Source organism: Equus caballus, chromosome 15, assembly GCF_041296265.1.
Source record: "Equus caballus isolate H_3958 breed thoroughbred chromosome 15, TB-T2T, whole genome shotgun sequence".
NCBI lineage: Eukaryota > Metazoa > Chordata > Mammalia > Perissodactyla > Equidae > Equus > Equus caballus.
Window position 1 is genome coordinate 81683890 of NC_091698.1, and position 24124 is coordinate 81708013.

Below are 24124 nucleotides of genomic sequence, written 5' to 3' on the forward strand. Positions count from 1 at the left end.
GCTGGAGAATGAGGTAGAGACTTGATCCAGAAGAGGCACAAGCCCCATCCCTAGACCTACAGGGTCGGGTCTGTGGACGACTAGCTTTATGTCAGTTTGTCACTGGGTCTTCTGAGCCCTGAACCAAGAAGCTCTTGTCATGCCCCTATACTCACACTTCTTGATGCCAGTGAGTAAGTCTGTTCTGAAGGATCAGGAGCGTGGACAGGGCCACGAGGGTCCAATGGAGGGCAGGAGAGCAGGGAAATCCTTATCTTCTAGATTGTAGGAGGCACGATGCCCACACACCTTGTCACACGCACTGTCTACCCATGTGCAGGTGTGCATGCACACACACATGCACCCAGAGCCACGGGACAGTGCTGACTCTCTGGAGAAGGACCAATCTCATCATTGCTTTTGCCAGAAGTGCCCAAGCAAGCCAGGCTCCAGACAGACCAGTGCTGCAGAATCACCTCAAAGGTTGCCCATGGCCCCCTGCTACATATCTGGGACAGTGGCCTCTCTCCTGTCTCCCCTTGTACCCAGCCCTGTCCCCAACCCCTGAAAAGAAACTCTTCCCTTCTCCCTATTTTTCCCCAAGGCAGAGCTCACAAAGAATCATTTCACACTGCGTAATCATTCTAAATGGAACCACCATCTCGATGATATTGGGGAAAATTTATTTAGTAAGGGGGTTTTATTATGTAATATATATGTGACATTCGGTAATAGGAACTGCATTATATTTATTGTTTTATCTCTAAGAAAATATTGAAATAAAAGGAAAGTGATCAGGGCCTATTATTCTCCGATGAGAAGGAATTTCAGGGCTCTGCTGGAAAGATGGAATGGAGGAAGTGGAGAGTGCAACTCCGCAGCGCTGCAGCATCCAGAGAGTGCTTTTGCAAAAGGGTCAGGAGAGAAGGGGCTTTAGAGGCTCCCAAAGTAATTCCGTGTTGCAACAATCTCACTAGTTTTCATGGAAGTCTTCTTTATATACAAGCGGAGAGATAAACCCAAAAACCCAGGATGCTGTTAGATTTAATGAGGTAAAACCGTGTCATATTTCTTTGCATTCATTGTAGTGTTAGCATCTAGAGTAAATAACAGTCTAAACTCTGTTGCATCTTGAGAGTTCAGGTAAGCACTGTCTCCCTTTCTAGGGCCTGTAATGCTGTTTTGGTGAACGGGGAGGGGTCTGGAAGGTGGTGGGTGGCTGGGGCACATGCACACCGGGGCTTTCTCACCATCCTCTGTTTCTTTTAGTTCCAGCACTTCAAGAAGTTGCCGCCCACATTTTTTTCCCGGTTCAGAAATGCTGACATTTCTGTCAAAGTTTCTGAAACTATGTGCAACCTCACGAAGTGCTTCAGTCTGAACCCTGGGACCTATGTAGTGGCTGCCACTGCACACACAGAAGCAGTTGATTTCCTGCTCCGAATCTTCCTGAAAATGCCAGATAGTGACAGGTATAGAACCTCTGGGATTGTAAATGTTTTTACTGAATTTTATAAAAGCACATTGCATCATTCTGGGCAGCACATACTGTCTGAGGGGTATGCAGCACCGGCCCCTCTTTCGGGAAGCTCACCACAAAGGGAGGTGAGAAAGTTCGTGCGCCAGTAACTAGACCACAAACAGGATGCAGCCATTGCTATATGGAAATGCAGAGTCGCATGGGAGGACAGAGTAGAGGGACACACCTATGGCAAGAGGGACCGAGGGAGGCTTCTTGGAGGAAAAGACCTTTGAGCTAATCCTTGATGGAAAACATAATTTATCATCTCAAAGAGGAAGGCAATGCAGCTGGAAGAAAAAAGCTTGAACAGAAGCAGGGAAGTGGGTGAGCACAGGGCTTGTTGAAGAATAAGTGATATCGGCTATATGCACAGGAAGGTGGTACACGCCATGCACAGCAACTGTCTGAAATGTGGCCAGAACTTAGAGTGCATCAGGGAGACAGTGAAAGATGGGCCTGAGTGATACAGTCTGATCATGGAGGGTCTTTGGTGCCAAGACAATGGTCAAGACTGAGATCAGCAAGTATATACCCTGCTGGGTACTTCATCCCCTTTTGGAATTGAGGCAGACATCACCATAATCATGGCAGTCTTTACAGTTGAGCATGGATGAGAGCTTATTAGTCCAGCATGCCAGACAGCCACTGTGCCACCAATCAGAGTTGGAACATAGGACAGAGCTTATCTGCCATCCTGGCAATGGGAGTCACTGGTTGTGAAAGGAACAATTTACTAAATGGTTTGAAGACTAGATGATGTCTACCCAAAAAGACTGGACTTGTGGTCGTGATGCTTGTATGCTGACTACTGTGGCTGCCCACTTCACATCCTGCTGTGCTGAGGGCTCTCTGCTCAGGTCCTTGGCATAAATGTCCAATGCCACCTAGGTTGCCTTCCATATGTAAGCCTCCTTTGAATAGTAAGCTGGTCATCTTTGTCACACTGTCTTCCTGATTTTCTAGGCACTTGGGCAGCAATTTCCATCTCAGACCATTGAAGGTAGGTGTTTGGCAAGGTTTGGTTGGCACGCTTCATTGGCCACATCCCATCCCTAAGAGCTTCTGTCCTTCCCTCTTGCCTCCCCACTGACCAATGAAAGCAGAGACACAACCAGTCGATGATGGCTCAAAGATACAGGGTGGAGGGGAGACCAGGCCTCCAAGACCAGGCTGGATCCAACCATCTTCCTTCCACGAACTTCCATTTTCCCATTCCCCTAAAAGTTTTATCTGATTACTGGATGAACCTTTTGTCTCAGATCCAGGTGGGGGGTTCTTGTGCCCTCATTATACCTTACAGGTGGCCTCCTTCCCCAGAAATTTGATGTTGGCTATTTTCTCTTTGATCCAGCCAAGTCTTCCAGAAAATGGCTTCCAACAAAGAATTTTCTACAAATATGCTCATCAGGTACAGTACTTAGCAGGGGACAGGTGAGGAGGGACCAGAGGGAAGGAAACCTCTCCCAAGCCCTTATCAGGATACAGAGAGGAAAGGTGACTTGATGGGTCATTTTATCAGCCTCTCTCCCTGGATGTCTCCAGAACTGATCTGGCTACAAAACTCTGGAGAGAAGTGGTGCCCCACTTGGGTGACATCTGGGATGGAATGTAGAGCTTGGAAAGGGAGGAGCTAATTATGGGGTGTGAGAGAGAGACAGACAGACAGAGAGCTTTTTAAATCTTTAAACAGGCAATTGGCAATACCCCTTGAAATTTTTCCTTCTCCCACTCTGCTGCCTTGCACCAACCTTGGCATCATCCCTCCCGGGAGCTGGCCAGCTTCAGAAAGCACCAACAGTCTTCTTCCTGCCAAGCCACCTATGTGCACAGGGGATTTTCTTAATGGTTTAATAAACCATTATAAAGAAATCCTTGACTTGTCAGTATAAAAACAGCTGCCAAGGGCTCTGCACAATGGACCTTTTACCATTGATACAGACAGTTGTGTGTACCATGCCAGCCTTGGGCCAGCAGAGGCCAAGGACAGGAAGGACACCAGGGCTTCAGAGGACTAATGGGGCAGTCATAACCAGGAGGCAGCCCAAAGGGAAATTATTCAGGCAGCCTTGGCCCAGAGGACAAAATAGAGAAAAATGAAGAATGTGGCTGGCATGAGGGGTACATATTGCGAGGAGCAGCTCAGTATGGACCTCCTTGAAATCATTATTGGCCCAAGATTCAGGTCCACATCTGGGCTGATACAGAAGGCCCTTTACTTGATGCAGGACAAGGTCTGCCAAGATGATTGTCCCCAAGATGATGTTGTATGCATCCCTTGTCCCCAGTACCTATCACTACCCTTGGCACAGAAAAGGTACTCAATCAATTTGCATTGAATTAAGACAGGTTAGCTTCCCCGGAGCAAATGCCCAAGCTAAGGTTACTGAGCTGAGGTGATCAGCAGGACCTGATTAGGATACCTGAGACCCAGCTTCCTTCAGGGGCAGGTAGTAAAGTGCTCAACAAGGTCCATGCCCCTGCACATCTGAAATAAAAAATATAATTTTTATATCCTCCTAGACGGCAACTGTAAGCCCATATGGGGCTTTTGTAGGAATTAGGATGAGACACAGATGCAGCTTTGTGCCAGGGTGCATGGCTGGGAAGTGGAACATGGACTGAACTCAACACCCTTTTTAGCCCTCGGCCAGGAACCCTTGAGCAGGGCCAACCTAGCATCATTTTGCACAACCTGAAAACTGTTGTCAGAGGTTGTGTCCTTGAAGGAAATGTGAAAGCAGAATATTCGTGCATGCGCTCCCTGTGTCCCCTCTCCTCATCTCTTGTGCCATTTAACTAGCCTTAAGTGAACACAAAGACTGCTTCCCGCTGCTACCAGGATCATGAGCTACCTTCATGTTTGTAGTGGTGGTGATGGTTCCATAACCCAGGGTCTGCCTGTGGGGAAGGAAGGACTCATTCAACCTCCAGGACAGGCCAAGTCTATCCTGCATCATTTCTTCAATTGGCAAACACGTACCAGATACCTAGGTCATTGCAAGTACCATGCTGAGCTTTGGGAATGCAAACATCAATCCTTGGGGATCTTACATTGAGCTGGTAGAGGCAAACGTGAAATTCTTTGGGAATTTGTTTATCTTCATTCCTATCCTCTTCTCCTCAAATATTTTCTTGGTTACCAGGTTCAGGGTCCAGGTCAGGGGCTGTCCTAGGGTGGGGGACGCGCAGAAGGAAGGAGACATGGTCCATGCCCAAAGATGCGTATATTCTAGTTGCTGACTCCATGTAAGTTAGTTCCTCACCAACATGTCAACTGCTCTTCAAATTGAGGTGCTGTGATTCTTTCAAGAAAAAAAATCAGTGAGGTGGGCACACAGCACCAACTTCCCTGACATAACCAACCAGTGAGACCTGAGGGCCAGTTTTAGACACTGGCGGGATGTGGTTCTCAAAGGGCATCCTGAGGGGTCGTCCTAGTTGAAGGACTCATCTAAAGACAGGCCGTAAGGCCACTTTTGCTTTCAGTTCTATGTGGGGAGGCCAACCCTGTGGACAGAGTGGCTGCTGGGAGACCTCACGCCAGCTCCTTCCACCATATAAAAGCTTTCCCAGGGTGATGATGTCGCGTCATCCCCTCAGCTTTTACCAGGCTCGATGTAAGAACAAGCAGCATATAGAAACAGCTCTCTTCTCTGTCAAGTTGTCATAGAAGATGCTGTCCATGAAGCTGCTCAGTGTCCCCAGGAGAAAATTGGATGCAGTTAACACCTCCAGAAGCTCAGACTAGCAAGAGTTTTTCTCCTCTCAACTTCAATTGCTTCTTTTTTGTAATCCCAGGAAGACCATGATGTCTCCCTTTTTGTTTCAGTGGCTGAGAAGACTAATGCTAAGTATGTGCTCAATTAGAGCAGCTTCTCTTAGCCTAGGTTCCTGGCATTTTTATCACCTGTCACCACACACACACACACACACACACACACACACACACATACACATACATATACACACACATTCTCAGTAGGCATATTTTCTCTTAGTCTCTTTCTGGAAGCAGATGGGGAAACATACCTTCAGGGCTGAATTGATTCATTCAACAATATTTCTCTGAAGTGCCAGGTACGAGGCCAGTGAGGGGGAACAAACGCTACTTTCAGTCCAATAACAAATGAAGAGATAATGCCACGTGGCCACACAGGATCTCCAGTGTCAGGAGTGATCAGCACTACAGACGTCCAGGGGAGGGAGTTGTCACCCTGGCCTGGAGCAATCAGGAAGGGCTTCTTGGCAGTGGTGAGGGGCCACAGTGGGCACAAGTGCTCTTACAAAGGCAGGCAGGTGCGCCCCTCAGCTCCTGGGGGCTGATGCGATCCCTGCATTCCTCCTTCGTTTGGATCAGGGACTGGACATTGATGCCACCCAGCTTCAGGGCCTTCTCAACCAGGAATTCCTGAAAGGTAAGGACCTGCTGGCCCCAGCCTCATCTTCACTGCCAAGCCAGTCCAATGTCGCCCTCCTGACATTTCTGTCCTTCCTATTCTCCCCCCTCAGGACCTCCAGGGGACACTTTCTCCTTGGATGAGTGCCGGAGCATCGTAGCCCTGATGGATGTATCCTTTGCCATCATCCCCCCTGCCCCTTCCCCAGCCCTGAGGGCCCATCTGCTCAGTGGGCTTCCCCAGGGGTCTAATTAGGACGTTAGAGAATCCTGTTCTCACTCTCAAGGTTTCTCTTTTGCCTTGGTTCCAAGGCCTCACCATAGAGCCTGGGTTTCTGTGGGTTCTATACTGACTCACTAACTCTCCAGGACAACCACAGCAAAAACGACAGTAGTGACCATCTATCAAGCGTCTACTGTGTGCCAAGAACTGTACTGGTATATATATTTTTTTTCTTTGTAATTTTCACAACAACCCCTGTGATAAGTATTATCCAATCATACAATTAAACAATCAGGGTTCAAAGAGGTTAGGTAATTTGCCCAGATCATGCAGCTAGTCAGAATTTGCTCCTGGATTTGAAGTTGGAATTTTCAGCCTTCAAAGTCTATGTTCAACATTATCCTACACTGCCTCCTAGTAGCACCACTGGGAATTATTCTCCTTCCACCCGTCCCCTTGCCCCTGGTGGAGTCTTCGCTATTTAAATTCCTTGTTCAACAAGCCCCCAATTCAATAAAGACAACAACCACCGAAACTTGTAGAAAACTCCTCGGTCTACACAGTAGTTGCACCTCATTATTACTAGTTTGCTGCATTTGCAGGTGAGCAGACTGGGGTTGGAACAGTCCAGTGACTTGTCCAAGTTCCATGGCCACAAGTGGCAGGGCTCCTAACTGCCATCCTGACTTCCTCTCTCCCATGAGCCACTTCTTCCCCCACCTGCCACGTCTCCTGATGGGCAGGCAGGAGAGACTAGCCCCATGTGTGCATAACCCCAGCTGCCACCTTCTAGCTCTTCACTCGGGTGTGTGCTGTCTCCTGGGAGCAAGACAGATCCCCCGGCTCTTCACACTTAACAAGACTCCATTGGAAATGTGAAGCCAGCCATTGTAGAACAAGAGGGCTTCTTGAGGAAATCATGAATCAGGTGCTGTCTCTGCTGGCAGTGGTTTGGGATCACTCAGAGACACTGCCCTTCCTTGCCAGATGAAACAAAATAGCCTGTGGCAGGTGACCCTCGGGGAGGTCAGGCCTGCCAGACCCCTGCAGAGCGGACAGGCCTTTTCTACCTCTAGTTCCTTAGAGACTGATTCTTTTCCTTTCATTAGTTCTCATTAAACCCATGACACAGAGTGACCAAGGCTGGCTTCATACACAGAACACATTCCATCCACTCGCCTGCATTCACTTCTCGTGCTGCCTCCAGAGGTGCAATGACCCCCTCAAGCTTCTCCCCACTCTCCCTGCCAGCAGCCCCACTCCAACTGGTGAAGGCTGAGTTTTGGTCTCTCTCTCTTCCTCTGGATGCAAGTGATGTTGGCCCTCCTTTCTCAGGGCTTCTGTCTCCTTCCAATTGTTCATTTTTCCTTGTAAAATAAATCTAAGGCAGGTCCTTTCAGACACAGTGGGAGCCAGCTGGCTTGGGGCCACATCCAGGTGACGTTGGACCAACTGTTACTAGTTGATGGATGGAGCTGCTCCTGCTTGCTGGGCTGGCAGGACCTGCAGCCCCTCTACTCACTGCACACTGGACTGGTTAACTCTTAACTCCCCAGCAGCTGAAAGTGAATGGGAGGCTTGACCAAGATGAGTTTTCAAGGCTGTGGAGGCGTCTTGTCCACTACCAGGTACTGGCATGTTCTCTTTTGACTAGCACCCTCATCTGTCCAATTTAGCAAATAGTCACTGGGTGCGCAACACTGCACTAGGGTTGAGGGGTAGGAAAGAAGAGAAAACTCACCCCTACCCTCAAGGAGAGCTCCCATTTTGTTTGCGGAAACGTATATGCCCAACTAGGAGCACCAGGCAATGCCCGATCAAGTGGCGGGATGAGGAGCACTCCAGGAGGCTGAAGCAGAGAGGGGTCACCGTGACCTATAGCTAAAACTGCCAGCAAGCACTGCCCTTCTCCTTCCTACCCCTCTCCTTCCTCGCCCCACCACCGCAACATCCCCCTAACCACTGGTTCATCTCATTCCCTTCCCATCCATCTGCCAGAACATGCTGCAAAACCACAGATGTGGTCTGTGGCCTCCCCGTTGTTCTCAGGACAAAGTCCAAACTCACCAGAGCTGTGCACAAGATCCTCTGAGCTGGGACCCTACTGTGGGGTCCAGGAGAAACCCCTTCACTCATCCCACTCATTCCTTCAGACCCCAACTATGAGACTCCTCACTGTCCCCTCCCTGTACTCCGAGCCTGGCCAGGGCCCACCCACCCTGAGAGTCTGGCCTCAGATGCACCTTCCCTGTGGGGCCTCCCTTCAGCCCTTGCCTACCCCCAAGGCCCAGTTAGTTCGTCCTTCAGCTCCTAACAACAACCCACAATAAAAAAATAAAGTGTTCCTGTGTGGCTCTACCAGCGTGTGTCACCTAATCCCTGACTTGGGATCATTTGGCTTCTGACACGGTACTGCAATGGCTGACATGTCCCCCCCCCATTAGATTGCAGGGTCCTCCAGGACATCCTCTTCAAGGTGGGCACTGGGACTCACATGGGCTTCTTGCTTCTTTTCCTATTTCAGAGTGTTTTCCAGAACACCCAGGAGAACTCTGGAGTTTTCCTGAGCCAGGATTTGTGGAAGACCATAAAAGCTACAGGTAAAGCAGGGGACCTTTTGAGCCATGCTGATTGGAGGCTGCGGGTTGTGTGTGTATGTGATGCCCACTCCCCTGGCATGCTGTAGGCAAGGCTGGTGCAGTGATGCTGGGCAGTCTGGAGAAAGCAGAGCTGCAGCTTCTGCATCCTCTGGTTACAGGGGCCTTTGCGGGCCTCCAGGCTCCGGACTCAGACTCCATCCTCCTCCGCCTGAGTTCTCATGTGTCAGTCAATTTTCCCAATTTCCTTTTCTCCCCAGCACAGCTCTAATTGTGAGAAAATAACCCTGCCTGATTGATAGCCTAACAGAAATCGCACTTGCCTTCGAGACACTTCCATCTCAGCATCTGGGCCATCAGGGTTAAATACCCTTGGGCGGGCTGATGTGCTCTCTTCACAGAGGGTTTTGGGCTAAATGAAATCAAATGGCATCTGTCGGCTTCGAGTAGGCAAAAGCTTTCAGTCCTGGAATAATGATCATAATACCATAGGGTGCAAAAGTGCTTCCTAGTTGAGCAAGAACTTGTTCCCACATCATCTCACTTGAATGTCTCGGCTCCTCTGCAAACCTGGAAGGGCAGGAATCATTATCTCACTGTACCATGGGGAGAAATGGATTACAAAAAGTTAAGTGAGGAAATTGCCACCTTCCTTAATAAAATCTAAAATCAGGGGCCAGCCTGGTGGCATAGTGGTTAGGTGTGCACGCTCTGCTTTGGCCTCCGCAGGTTCGCAGGTTCACAGGTTCCGATCCTGGGCATGGACTTAGTGCTGCTCATCAAGCCACACTGTGGCAGCATTCCCCATAAAATAGAGGAAGATTGTCACAGATGTTAGCTCAGCAACAATCTTCCTCAAGCAAAAAGAAGAAGATTGGCAACAGCTGTTAGCTCGGGGCCAATCTTCCTCACACACACAAAAAAAATCTAAAATCAGATTCCCCCAGGTTACCACAAGAATAATTCTCCCTCTTGTGGCTCCAGCGGGTGGAAACATGGCCTGCTGCTCCCCACTTTAGCATATTTCCTGCCCTTAATTCTTCATAGCAGAGGGCTGGGGTTCTCAAACTCGAGCGTGCATCAGAACTCCCTGGAGGCTTGTTAAAGCACAGACTGATGAGCCTCACCATCCACCCAAAGTCTCCGATCCAGGAGGGTTGGGGGAGGGCTGGGGTGGGGTTCAAGAATTTGCATTTCTAAGTTCCCATGCTCCTGGTCTGAGGACCACACTGAGAACCACTGAATAGCCAGTGAATGATGAAATCTTTAAAGGAGATCTCACTAATGACTCCAGCATAATGAAAGGCAGAAAGATAGAGAATAGTTGGAGTTCAACTCAAAAGCCTTCAGGCACCAGGCAGGTAACCGAAAGGGGTAATGGAGCTAACCCAAGAAAAGAGGGTTATTTGGGAATGTGGCAAGCTGGGGAGTCGTGCCCTGTCGAAAGGCATTCAATTCACATGTTATTAACTCTGCTGGAGAAACCAAGCATTCCCCTGGCTGCATCCCCTGGATGGGTGGTTTGACCTGGAAGGTTCCGCTGGCCTCCCAGAGCTTACAGGCCCGACTGTGCCAGCCTGCTGTTGTCTACTAGGTGGTGGATGCCTCCCTAAAGCTTATGACTAGACGTGCAAGACGACAGGGTCCAAAGAGGGAAAGCCACCTCTGGCCTGCCCCCTGGAGGCCATCTGCTGAGTTGTGGTCTCCCCTCGGAGGACTGACCTCTTCACTGGATGACTGACTTAGGACTGAATCCCCCTTTTCCAGGAACCACACTTGCCCACACAGGCAGCATCCACACCTAAGACCCACAGACAGTCATGGGGTTGGGGAAGAAGGTTGTTTTACAAGGTCACCAGTAGAGGGAGGCCTGAGAGAAGCGGGGCTGGGACAAGCCCCAGGTGTCCTGGCAGCTCCCACCCACAGGGAAATTATCAGATGATGATGAAGGCTGATGTGTCCCCAGAACAGTGTTGTTGGGGCCCAGCAGCCAACAAGAAAGAGGCAGCTGGAGAATCAACATCACTGCAGAGGAGCGGATTGGCCCCCGCACCAGGCTGAGGAGGAAATGGTGGTGGGAGGCCCCTAGGCCCTCTGAACCGGTTTCTCAGACCTTGGAAGGCAGAGGCGCACACCACCCCGGCCTCCTCCCTGCTCACTGGCTCACTCTGTGGTCCAGACTTTCTTGCAGAGGTCTCCATCAGCGATGAGCTGCTGGACCTCATGGCTCTCCGGTACAGTGACGGTGCTGGCAGGATCAGCTTCCCCAGCCTGGTCTGCTTCCTGATGCGGCTTGAAGTCATGGCAAGTAAGTGTCACCTGCAAGACATCCTGAGACCTTCACAGTCACCAAAGAAAGCTCCAGGAAAGGACCAGGAATGCACTCCTGCCCCAGGCCTGGGCAAGGGTAGTAGGCTGGACTGGAGTCCTGTGCGAGGAGCCCCTGCCCCAAGAGACAGGGCCAACGTGAGCCCACGTAATGGTGTAGTTGACGTGTGTCCCCGGCATCCCTTATGCACCCTTCTCTCCCCAGGACGTTCCCCTGTCCAGCCTCCCATCTGCTCCTCCATCTTCAATGCCTCTTTCAGGAACAGGGTTAAATCACTGTGTCCCCTGTCCAGATGGTGTTCAGGGTTTACACCTGCTCTTCAGTCACAGTGAATGGTTTGGGTCTCTGCTGAAGGGATTGCATGCCAGAGCGAAGAGGTGGGGGCTGGAGGTCTTTCCCAAGGCTTCAGAAATCCAACTCTGTAGGCCAGAAGTTTTGACATGTTTTAGCATCATACTCCTTTGTTTTAAATGAAAGTTTATGTAATGGAGCTGCTGTGGTTGAGGTAGAAGTGGGATCTGGCCTCCACTCTAATCCTCGCCCCGTCCCTGGCATGAGGCACCTCTGTAAACCCGGCAGCTCTGGGCTGGCAATCAACAAAGATTGAAAGAACGGAGCCCTAGGAAGGTAAAAGAGGAGCCTGAGGCATCAACCTTGTTCCAGAGAGTTCTCAGCTGGACAAAGGACGTTCCTCAAACTGTTCCCCTGAGATACTTCCTAAGACAAGCCCACACATCCCCACATCAAGTGTAGAGGGATGCACAGTGCAAGGAAAGGGAAGAGAGAGAGGGATGTGAGGGCCAGAGCCGTCAACAGGAGCTCTTTGGAAGAGGCGAGCCCTGAGATGTCCCTGTAGGGTTTGGCTGCAAGGAGACAAGGAGGGGAGGCAGGTACGCTCTGTGGAGAGTGAGAAAGTGGTTTACACAACATCCCCACCTTTGCTTGGATCTTCACATCGGCCCAGGCCTGCCTCCCATGGCTTGGCCTGATTCTTTTCTTCCTCTCTACCCTAGAGGCTTTCCAGAAGCTATCCACAGATGGAGAAGGACTCTACCTGACAAAAAGGGAGGTGAGCTACCTTCCCTTCCTAGAGATAGGGCACAGCCCCAGGCTACCTCTCCTCATCTGATTCCAGGGGGCATTTTTCTCCCTGAGGATATTGAACAGGCTGTCAAAGGCCAGCCAAGCTGCTGGCCCCCCTGCCTCCAATTATTGCCTTTATATATTGCTCTCTGCCAAGGCTGCTTTAGGATCTTGGCAGACAGATTTTATTTTTTTCCAATAGCTTAATAAAGCAGAGGATTATGTGGGAGTAATAAATCCAAGCGGGAACTGAAGAACACCCGCTTAGCTCGCTGTACGTTAAACTTACTCCTATTGAGTTTTAGAAAGAGCTTCCTGGCCCAGCCAGCTGGTCGACCTCAGCTACCCCTCTCACTGCCTGGCTATTCAGGGGGTAGCAGAAGATAGGCTGTGACGGCGGCTGAGACCTTTTGCTTGTGTTGGAATTATCTGGAAAGGGTTGATGAGAATAGAGTGAGATCTTTCAAGGGAGGAAGGTACCATTTGCCCTGCTGTGTATTAAGCTAACAAATTTAAAAATGGGTTGTAATGACGATGCTTATTTCTCAGTGGATGAACCTGGTCATGTACAACTGAGCAAGGGGAAGAGCAGACTCCAGAGTCCAGGTAAGATATGGCGGCTTTAGAATCATTTTCTTATGGGGGTAAAATTTCCTTTCTCCTCCAGGAACTGCCCATAAGACTGTCTCTGGGAACAGCCTCCCCAGAGATTACAGAGCCCCTATCTGTGTGAGCCAAGGTTCAGCTGCTCTGGGCCCCTGAGTTTCAAGGCCAATGCTGCAGATTTCAGCCAGACCATGCAGACCAGCGGGCATTCATAAGAGTGTGGCCTGAAAGTCATGAGTGAGGGATTTAGAATTCATTTTTTTAATTAATTAATTTTTAATTGAGATATAATTGACATTTAAGATTGTGTTAGTTTTAGCTATACAATATAATGATTTAATATATGCATATATTGTGAAATAATTACCACAATAAGTTTAGTTAACATTCATCACCATACAGAAATTTTTTTCTTGTGATGAGAACTTTTACGATTTACCATCTTAACAACTTTCAAATATACCATATAATATTACTGATTCCAGTCACCATGCTGTACATTACATCTGAGGGACTTATTTATCTTATAACTAGAAGTTTGTACCTTTTGACCACCTTCACCCCCAGCCTCTGGCAACCACAATGTATTCTCTGTATTTATGAGTTCAGTTTTGTTTTGTTTTTTAGATTGCACATATAAGTGAGAGCATACAGTATTTATCTCTCTGACTTATTTCACTTAGCATAGTGCCCTCAAAGTCCATCCACATTGTCATAAATAGCATGATTTCCTTCTTTTTTATGGATGAATAATATTCCATTGCATTATGTATACCACATCTTCTTTATCCATTCATCCACTGATGGACACTTGGGTTGTTTCCATGTCGTGGCTATTCTCAATAATGCTGCAGTGAACCTGGAGGTGCATATATATTTTCAAGTTAGTGGGTTTTTTCCTTTGGATAAATACCCAGAAGTAGAATTGCTGGATCATATGGTAGTTCTATTTTTAGTTTTTTAAGGAACTTCCATGCTGTTTTCCATAGTGGCTGCACCAACTTACATTCCCACCAACAATGCACAAGGGTTCCCTTTTCTACATCCTCACCAACCCTTGTTATTATTTGTCTTTTTTTGATGATGGCCATCCTAAAAGATATGAGATGATATCTCATTGTGTTTTTAATTTGCATTTCCCTGGTGTTTAGTGATATTGAGCTCCTTTTCATGTACCCATTGGCCATCTGATATCTTCTTTGGAAAAATGTCTGTTTGGATCCTCTGCCCATTTTTAATAGGATTGTTTTTTTTTTTCATTGAGTTGTATGAGTTTTTTATGTATTTTGGATGTTAACCCCTCATCAGATATATGATTTGCAAATATTTTCTCCCATTTGCTAGATTACCTTTTCATTTTATTAATGATTTTTTTTGCCTGTGCAGAAGCTTTTTAGTTTGATGTAGTCCCACTTGTTTATTTTTGTTTTTGTTTTGGATGTCTTTGCTTTTGATGTCAAATCCAAAAAATCATTGCTAACACCAGTGTCAAGGAGATTACCCCCCTATGTTTTTTTCTAGGAGTTTTGTGGTTTCAGGTATTACATTCCATTCTTTAATACATTTTGAGTTGAATTTTTGTGTATGGTGGTCCGGTTTCATTCTAGAATTCTTAATCAAAGTTCCAAAGAGGAAAGCCAGTCACTCATCACAGGAAAGGCTAATGAGCAGAGCAATAGAAATGAGCAGACCTTGGGGAGAGGAGAGTTGGGTCCAGCCCCAGATCTACCATTGCCTCATTATGCAGCTGTGGACAGATCACAGTCGTCTGTAGGCACCAACGTCTATACCTCCATCATGAATGTGCTGAAGAATTAATGCCCATGTCACTTGTCTTCTACATGTTTGTTTTCAGGGAACAGACCCTAGAGTTACATAGTCCATACTCCATGCTACTGTAGCAGAAGCCCTGACAGAGTCAGCTATAATCTTCCAGGCCTGGGGAGCTCAATATTTTGTACTCCCCATTGTTGGAAATCTCCAGGTGTTAGGTATTCTTTATCTAGAGACAACAATCTACTTCCCTGGAACTTTCTACCCATGCTTCTAGCTCTATTCTCTGGACCACTGTAGAAACAAGTCTGGACATGCCAGAGCTTCCAGTACTTGAGGATAGCTTTGCTGCCTAGCCCAAAGCCTCTCTTCTTTAGTCATCCCTTTGGTTCTCATCCAGGACCTATTGGTGACCATTCTCTATATGCCAGTGTCCCTTTGAGATATCCGGTTCCCCTATGCAGCGGTCCCAGGATCAACACATTCTGGAACCCTATTATTTTTGTAAACAGCATTTATTTAATCTGCCAATCATGTACCTTGAGCCAAGAGACAGACACTCTCTCCATAAAGAAATAATATTGTAGCATAAATATTTCCTGATAAACACTTGGTGCTTCTTAATGGATACAAGTTAACAAATGTTCCAGAGATCAAACTTAATTAGATTCAACTATATTTTCTTGAATTCCCCTTTCACTCCTTTTTAAAAATAGAACAGTTGATCATTTGCAATTTCCAATCTGGCTGATTCCTATTCCAATCTTCATGATTTCTAATATCAGGAATGGTTTTTCAATTGTATCTTGAAGCTAATTCAGTACACAGGACCTAAAGCTTGAACTTTTGAAATAACTGGATTCTCTCTCATTATCCTTTCTCCTATATAGGGTCCCAATTCCCTCTTAACTAATTTTTCCACACTTCCTTTTCTGAAGACTATGTAAGAAGGAAGTAAAATATAAAATGAGTGGTTATGTGTGGTTTAGTCTCTTTCATTAATGCCTATCATCATCCCTAAGAATGCTCCCTTGCCTTCCTCATCAACCAGCGCCCTCTGACATCACATTATTAAAGCATATCCACTCATTCTTGGCTTGTGGGTTGCTTTGCAAAATTGGAGGCAGGAGGTTGAAGAACTTCGGCCTTCAAATCTACAAACCCACTTTCCTTTGTAATCATCTCCCACCTTCATCTTGTTATGCTAGAGATCGGATTCATATCCCTCTGAGGATGTCCTGGATCTCGTTACCTTCCATCTTTGCAAGGGCCTGATTGAATGAATTCTCGCCTCCATCTTCTGAATGCTAAACTTCTCTCCATCTCTCTTCTGGAGTCTTCCAATTCCCACTGAAACATGCTTAACTTTTAAATTTCTTCCATCTCATATTCTCTTCTAGCTACAACTCCCTCTTTCCCTTTACAGCCAAACTGATACAAGAGCTAATTGTGTCCATGTTTTCACCTCCCACTTTCCCCTCAGACTACTTCAGTTCAGATTTCTCAGGTGTCATCTCTCTCCCAGACTTTTGCATTGGCTACCTGTCTGATTTTACTGTATCTACCCCTAGCCCTCAAATCAATTTCCTGCAGTCTAAGTACACTTTCAAAAACTCAAATCCAGTCATTGCACTCCCGAGGGGAAAACTTTTCAGTGTGTTCCTACTGATATTCAGGAAAAGTCTAGTCATGAACATGGCCTGCATCATCTGGCCCCCCATCCCCACCTAGCTGACCATACTTTCCTGCACCCTACTCCCACCACACCAGCGTTACCTTTATTTCCTTCAACAGTCCATGCTTCTCCTGACCTCTGGTCCTTTGCCCTCACTGTCTGCTCAGCTCTGGGGTTAGTTACCTAACTCCTGATCCTTCACGTCTTAGCCCCATTGGATTCCCATATTATTTACTCACATATCACTCTTCCCCGACCACAACATTCAAAATGCTTTTTTATTGTTTTTGCTCACTCCTTCCTTATTTTTTTAGAGCCTCATCAAAATTTAATTCATCACCATACAGTTTACCCATTTAAGATATGGGGTTCAATGGTTTTCAGCATAGTCACAGAGCTGTGCAACCATCACCACAATATAATTTTAGCACATTTTTCATCAACACAGAAAGAAACCCCATGCCCATTATCAGTCACTCCCCATGTGTGCCCCACCCCTCTAGTCCTAGGCAACCACTAACCTACTTTCTGAATCCATAGAGTTGCCTATTCTGGACATTTTACATATTTGGAATCATGTAATATGTGGCCTTTTGTGACTGACTTTTTTCACTTAGCATCATATTTTCAAGGTTAATCCATCTGGTAGCATGTATCAAGACTTTATGCTTTCTTAGCCACAAATATTATTTCATTTTGTAGATATACCATGTTTTATTGATCCATTCATCAGTTGATGGGCCATTTAGGTTGTTTCTACTTTTTGGCTATTGTGGATAATCCTGCCATGAATGTTTGTCTACAGATTTTTGCATGGATGTATGTTTTCATTTTCCTTGGGTGCGTACCTAAGAGTGAAGTTGCTGGGTCAGATGATAACTCTGTGTAACATTTTGAGGAACTGCCAAACTGTTTTCCAAAGCAGCTCTACCATTTTACATTTCCACTAGGAGTGAATGAGAGTTCCAGTTTCTCCACATCCTCGTCAACTTTTGCTATTTTCTGTCTTTTTTAGTTAGCCATCCTAGAGGGTGTGAAGTGATATCTCATTGTGGTGTTGATTTGCATTTTCCTGATGGCTTGTGATGTTGAGTAACTTTTCAGTATATAATTGACCATTTGTATATCGTCTTTGGAGAAATGTCTGTTCAAACCATTTGTCCATTTTTAAATTGGGTTATTTGTCTTTTTGTTACTGAGTTGTGAGGGTTCCATATATATATTCTATATATATATGTATGTATTCTAGTTACATGCCCTTTATCATACATGTGATTTGCAAAAATTTTCTCCCATTCTGCAGGCTGTCTTTTAAGTTTCCTGTTGCTATCATTTACAGAACATGAGTTTCTAATTTTAATGAAGTCTAACTTACCTATTGTTTCTCTTGTCACTTATACTTTTGGTGTTGTATCTAAGAAATCAGTGTCTAATCCAAGATTATGAATATTTACTCTTATATTTTTCTCCTAAAAGTTTTATAGTTTATATCTTACATTTAGGTCTTTGATCCATTTTGGGGTAGGTTTTGTATAGGATGTGATGTAGGGGTCCATCTTCATTCTTTTGCATGTGTATATCCCGTTGTCCCAGCACCACTTGTCGAAGAGACTCTTCTTTGCTCCATTTTATTGTCTTGGCACTCTTTCCAAAAATCAATTTCTCATAAAGTAAAGATTTATTTCTGAACTTTCAATTCTATTCCATTGATCTATATATCTATCCTTATGCCAGAACCACACCGTGCTGATTACTATAGTTTTATAGTAAGTTTTGAAATCAGGACGTGTGAGTTCTCCAACTTGATTTTTTTTTTCAAGATTGTTTTGGTGATCCTGGGTTCCTTACATTTACACATGAGTTTTAGCATCAGCTTGGCAGATTCTGTAGAAGAAAAAAAAAAGGCAGCTGGATTTGGATAGCAATCACATAAATCTGTAAGTCAATTTGGGGAATATTGCCATCTTCACAATAGAAAATTTTCTGATCTGTGAACATGAGATGTCTCTCCATTCTTTTAGGTCTTTAATTTCTTTCGACATTGTGTTGTTGTTTTCAATGTAGAAGTCCTATACTTCCTTTGTTAAATTTATTCCTAAGTATTGTATTCTTTTTGATGCTTTTATAAATAATTTCATTTTCAGATTGTTCATTGCTAATGTATAGAAATAAAATTGATTTTTGTATATTGATCTTATACTCTGCCACCTTGTTGAACTCATTTCTTAGTTCTAATAGATTTTTAGAGGATTCCTTACAATTTTATATATATATAATCATGTCATCTGCAAGTGGAAGTTGTTTTATTTCTTCTGTTCTAATCTGGATGCCTTCTATTTATTTTTCTTGTCTAATTGCCCTGGCTAGAACTTCTAGTACAATGCTGACTAGAGGTGGAGAAAGGAGATATCCTTATATTCTTGATCTTGGGAGAAAACACCCAGTCTTTCACCAATAAGTAGGATATTAGCCGTGGGGTTTTGTAGATACCATTTGCCAGCTTGAGGAAGTTCCCCTCTGTTTGTAGTTTAATGAGTCAACAGACTTTTAATTACTTGCTTGATGTCTGTATTCTCTGCTACACTGTAGCTGAGGTGTCTCTTGTTTATTGCTATCTCCTTAGCATGTAGCACAGTGCCTGGCATAGAGAAACCACTCAGTAATGATTTCCCAAATGGCTAAAATAAATTATCCTTTCAAGTTCGTGTCTTCCTTCATTTTGTTCTCATCCCAACCTCTGTAAATTTTGTCTTAAACCCAAGTCTTCCTGCTATTTCCGCCATTTCTCTATTTTCTTTCCCATTGGGATTACTAGGGAGCTGATAGTTAACAATATCTTGTCATAATCTCCAATACATCATGATGTATAGTCTTTTATAAAGGCTGTTGTCTGACCTATTGATCCTCTCACCCTTTTGAAATCTGCTTTCCTGTGTCCAGGGCACATTTCAAGTCTGCCCAACTTTCCCTTACTTTGCCACTCCAAGGTCAAAGTTACTTTCTTCCAGGATTTCCATAACTTACAGGTTCAATCCAGAGGAGAATTCCCTCTCCTCATCCATTTAGTCCTCTGTGCAGTGAAGCAGTCACTGGAACAAGTGAAACCTTGTCACATGAGCTAACCCCAGAGATTGTGGTTGCTGAAACCCCTTACCAGTCTAATTTCCTTCCAGAACACTCCCTACCAACTGTGTACAAGAAGTGTCAACCTTCCCTTGGCAGGCTGGGCTGTACTCCCATTGTGAGCCCGCTCTGTTCCTCTCTCTCTCATTTTCAACCCAACTGCTCTCCTCTGACTTCATACATTAGAAAATAGAAATGTGCAACCCGACAACAACTCTTCCTCCCCTCCATCATATCTGTTGTTTTTTTTTTTTTTTTTTTTGAACAAAACATATTCCTCCATTGCCTCATCACAGGGAATGTTTATGTTCAAATTGTTAAAAGATAGTAAGTTCATACTTTAAAAAAATGCTAATACTCAGTGCATTGGTATATGGTCCTTGGACATTTAAGGCTATGTTAATTGATTTTGGAGTGTAGAGGAATAATACACTGCAAGTGACACCCTGCTGAGAGTTTGTCCAGCTAATGTCATCTACATTCATGTTGGTCTACTGTCAATATGGCTGTAAAGTGCCTTATTCTAACAAAGTTAGTCTTTATAACAATTTCCCACTACACAAGAAGACAGTGTCTTGAGGAATGGGTCACCTTCTCCTGGTCTGCATGAAGGTGAAATATGGGCAGCAGTGGCCCTGATCCTGCTGATTTACCTACAACAGTTTTCACCAGAGTGGGTCTGCTTCTAGTCTAATGAATCCAGCTCTCCATCATTCAGACCAAAGCAGTTCTTTCTGCAAGTTGGGAGTCTGGATTTGCCTGGGGGTGTGCAAACTCTCCACCTGCTTCGACAAACAGACACCTGGTGATTACCAGGCACCCTTTGAACCTGGGTGCCCAGCCTTCCAGAGCCAGCTTTTAAAGAGGAATGCATCCAACTGGGAAAATGACAGACACCCTGATGGCATAAACCAAGATGGAGAAAGAGTTGGGACCCAGGACACAGGAGATCCAGCCTAGATCCTTCACTGGCTAGGGAAGCCCAGGGACCAGAGCTGTGCAGCTGAATGAGGAGGGGAACAGGAGGAACGACCTTTGGGGAAAAAAGTAGCCAGTAGTTTTATCTGATCGCTTAACCATGGGGAAAATAGTGTTAAGAAAGATTTTGAGATTCTGCTGGAGAGTTTTGGAAGAATTATTGGATAATGACATATAGACTAAGCAGATTTTTTAAATGAGGTAATTATTAACTCCTGGAAGAAAAAAGAATTATAGAAGAAAGGAAATGTGATCCTAGAGTATTTCTTCACTCAGCAGTGAACAGTACGTACATAATTGTAATAAAATAAAAATTGAATATTGATTTAACGAAAAATGTGACATAACTATAGTAGAGAATGGAGGGAGAGAAGATGCACGTATGAAAGTAGGTTAGGAGTGCCCAGCCCCATCATCCATCATGAGAAGTCAATAGGCATTTAAAATTGATGAGTCAAGGGGTAACCATGTATGCGTGTTATTTAGAAATATGGAGGTAAGCATCAGAAGAAAGAGTTTAGAGAGAGAAATTCGAGATAGGAATGGAACAGGGACTGCTGTTTTTCCTTCATGCCTTATAATACTTTTTGAGTTTTTAAATTATGTATATCGGGATGGATTTTTATCAAAAACAAGCGAACTAGCAAATAGTCTAAGAAACAAGAGTTTAAGATTCAAGGAAGGGCAGGGAGACAGAGAAGAAGAGTGAAGGCTTCTTCCATACCACATGGGCAGGAAAGTTGGTTGATTATAGTTGGAGAAAAAATGTCTGTGCAAGAATGTTACTTTAAGCCAAGAGACGTACACTAGAAAAGCCATTCTTCATCAGGAGTCCACAGCCCAGCTGGAACAGAGGAAAGAGCTGTTGTTATTGTAGCTGCCCCTGGTCTCAGCCCTTCCAACCTGCCCAGGGGGTTGGAGAGACATCTGCTCCCCAACTTTCCCTCCCGGCTGCTGCAGGCACTCAGGAGCTAAATGCACTGCAATTTGAACTCAGACAGGGCAGAGCGAGTGGGTAGGGTGCCTCTGAGGAATTTTGAAGAGTGAATTGGGCACCTTCCCATCCACTGGGGAGCCATGGGAGTGATGGAGCTGGTCCAGCCGTGCCAGCAGGTGGTACATGTGCTCCCTCTGCTGTCTGGCAGTCCCAAACAGCATCCGTAGGAATGGGGCCAGGACTCTGTGGTCGGTCCCTCAAAGGAAGGAAAGGTCTCTTTACCCTTCCTGAGCCTTCTGTGTTTGAACGTCTTTGTCTTTCTCTAGGACAAGCTCCCAGGGATTACTCAAGAATCCAGCTCTCATTCCAGGAGGCTGTGCTGCCCCTGTGGTTGTGATACACTGAATCCTGCCTCATCTGAAATGTAGTCAAAGCCGCCTTTGAGGAGCCTCAGCCAGGTCCTCAGATGGTCAGGATCTGGTAAGCCTGAGGTTACAGAGCAGGTCATCTGAGCCCTTTGGGACACCAGCCCGGAATCCCCTGGAAAATGAAACAAGAGATGTTCCACTGTGGGAAAAAAAGGGGAGAAGCTATATCTTGCTTCACTGCCACCAGTCCAATCCATTTCTTGGAAGAGAAATGACCACAGGGTGCTGTGTGTCACACAGGAGTGGTCTACTGGGCATTTGCGGAATAATCTTACTCTCCAGTGTCTGAATTCTGAGTGTTTCACAGCCAAAGGGCAAAATAAAATATGGTTCCCATAAAGGTCTTGGACTCCATGACAAGTAGGATCTTAATTCTGGTTGAAAACTAAATTTGGGGAAGGGAAATTCCAGCCAGCAAGGCAGGCACCTCCCTCCCTCCTTCTCCATAAAGTGGTCATCAGGTGTCTCAAAAAGATCATGATCCACTAGAGCATAGAATGCATTCCAGAGGATGACCAGGTCAGACCCCACTCAGGAGAACTTGCAGTTTGAGAACTCATTCCTGGAAGCATATTCCCAGTGGCAGAATCTTGGCAAACGTGTATGTCCAGAGGACAGGTGGGTGGGGACCTTCCTAATTATGACCTTTCCGAGCAGACACCAACAGAAGTGGATGGTGTGGGCAGGAGTGCGCCATCACACAAACACACACTCTCAGGAACAAGGTCAGTGTTTGGAAGTGGACACATCCTAGTACAAGGAACAAACACACAGCCAACTAATCTGCATCCCACAGGGACTGTTACAAAGCATTCATGATTATTTCAGTGACATAGCAGGGTCAGTCGCACAGCACAGCTTGGGCCAGGTCGTTTTTGCCTCCTGGCCCTGTGCTTAGTTAACCAGGATGGATGGCCATGCTTATCAGCATGGACTCTGGAGGCAGACAGAGCTAATGCCTGAAGACCCTGAGTCCTGGGCTGTCACACTGCCTCATTACATAAGGTTTTCTGCACACAAAACACTGGTACCAACAGGTCAACGTAGACTCTACTGAAAAAGGGAAAGTCCAAAATCATAAATGAGCCATTTCCTGCAGGACTCAGAGATGATCTTCACCTTAACGTCCAGGTAGAAAGTCCAACACACCTGCCCACTTTGCTGCCCCAATGACATGTCACCCCAGACTCCTGCTGGGCCTGCTTGGGCCCTGCAAGACAAGAGGGATGGAATTTTACAGGCTTAGGGTCAGTGGTGAGCAGCCTGGGCTGGCCGTGCCCCCTCTAGGTCAGCTGGATTGGTTCTCAGGATGCAGAGTGGTTTCCTCCCTCACGAGGCATTGCTCAAGAACCAGTCTTTAAGAGAGAGTGCATCAGACAGCATCAGGCAGGAAAACAGGAACTACTCAAGGTATTTCGAGAAGGAGGGATTTAACACAGGGAATGAGGTGCTTACAAAGCTGTTGGATTGGCTGGAGGAGCAAAGACCAGAGGAGGTCACCACTAACTCCCAGGTTCACCACCAGCTTTCAGAGAACCAAGAAGCTGCCGCTACCACCCAACCAGACACTACGGGGAACTGCCAGAAATGATCACTGCTGCCTGCAGCCCTAAGGCAGGTGGTTTGCAGGACAAAACCTCACATCTGCTGAAGCCTCTATGTCTGCCCACCCTGCTGGAGGCAGAATAATAAGGCTGCTGCCTCTCTTCTGCCTTCCAAATGACACATAAATACATCTCACTAGTGGGACTTACAATGTATCTGGAACTCTCCTGGCAAGGTGGTTCTCAGGCTTCCAGGCCCTGCCAGACAGGAGAGAATACAGATGGGGGTGGAAAGGGTGTCAAGTGCCAACAGACAATAGTCAGCACAGGGAAAAGAGAAAAATGGGGGTAGAGAAGGAAAGACAAAGCAGATGGAGATGGAGAGCTGGAGGGAGAAGGAAATTCAGACCGAGGGGCAGACAGAGGAGGCCTTGCAGGGAGCAATATGGACGAAATAAGATGGGAGATACAGAGGACAGGAGAGAGATCAGGACATCAAAACGGAAGCAAGAAGGCTGGGGTCTACGGATGTCAATGGGAGTGTTGGCAATCGAGCCCAATCATCTGAAATCCATCCCAGTGGAAATGTTGACAACAGTGATCAGGGTTGTGGCTATGATTCTCAAGCTTTATTGTACATAAAAACCACCTGGAACAATAACTTTTTAAAAAAAAGCTTCTGAAATTCTGATCCAGAAAGTCCAGGGCTAGTCCTAGGAATCTGGATTTTTTTTTTAAAGCTCCCCAGTGATGCCTGTGGTCCTTGGGTCACATTCCAAAATCCCTGCTTTTGCAACTCCACTGAACAGTGGAAATGCTCTGAGCTACAGCAAGCAGGGTAGCTACCACAAGCCTACTGAGTTCAAGCGCAAAGTCTGCTCCATCAGAGACTCCCCCAGCCCCACCCCCAGCGACACTCTGCTACCTGGGC

General features: G+C 46.0%; 1 protein-coding gene across 1 annotated transcript in view; it reads left to right on the forward strand.

The window, feature by feature from the left end:
• The window catches only part of CAPN13 (calpain 13), an 83399-nt gene extending 61410 nt beyond the window's left edge, over positions 1-21989 (forward strand). Inside the window, exons 13-23 of the mRNA XM_014731228.3 lie at positions 1249-1451; positions 2465-2501; positions 2853-2909; positions 5859-5916; positions 6011-6069; positions 7680-7748; positions 8645-8720; positions 10897-11025; positions 12060-12115; positions 12679-12735; positions 21548-21989. Coding sequence (XP_014586714.1) covers positions 1249-1451; positions 2465-2501; positions 2853-2909; positions 5859-5916; positions 6011-6069; positions 7680-7748; positions 8645-8720; positions 10897-11025; positions 12060-12115; positions 12679-12705 — 771 coding nt within the window. The 3' untranslated portion in view covers positions 12706-12735; positions 21548-21989. The remainder of the gene's footprint in view (positions 1-1248; positions 1452-2464; positions 2502-2852; positions 2910-5858; positions 5917-6010; positions 6070-7679; positions 7749-8644; positions 8721-10896; positions 11026-12059; positions 12116-12678; positions 12736-21547) is intronic.
• The last annotated feature ends 2135 nt before the right edge of the window (positions 21990-24124 follow it).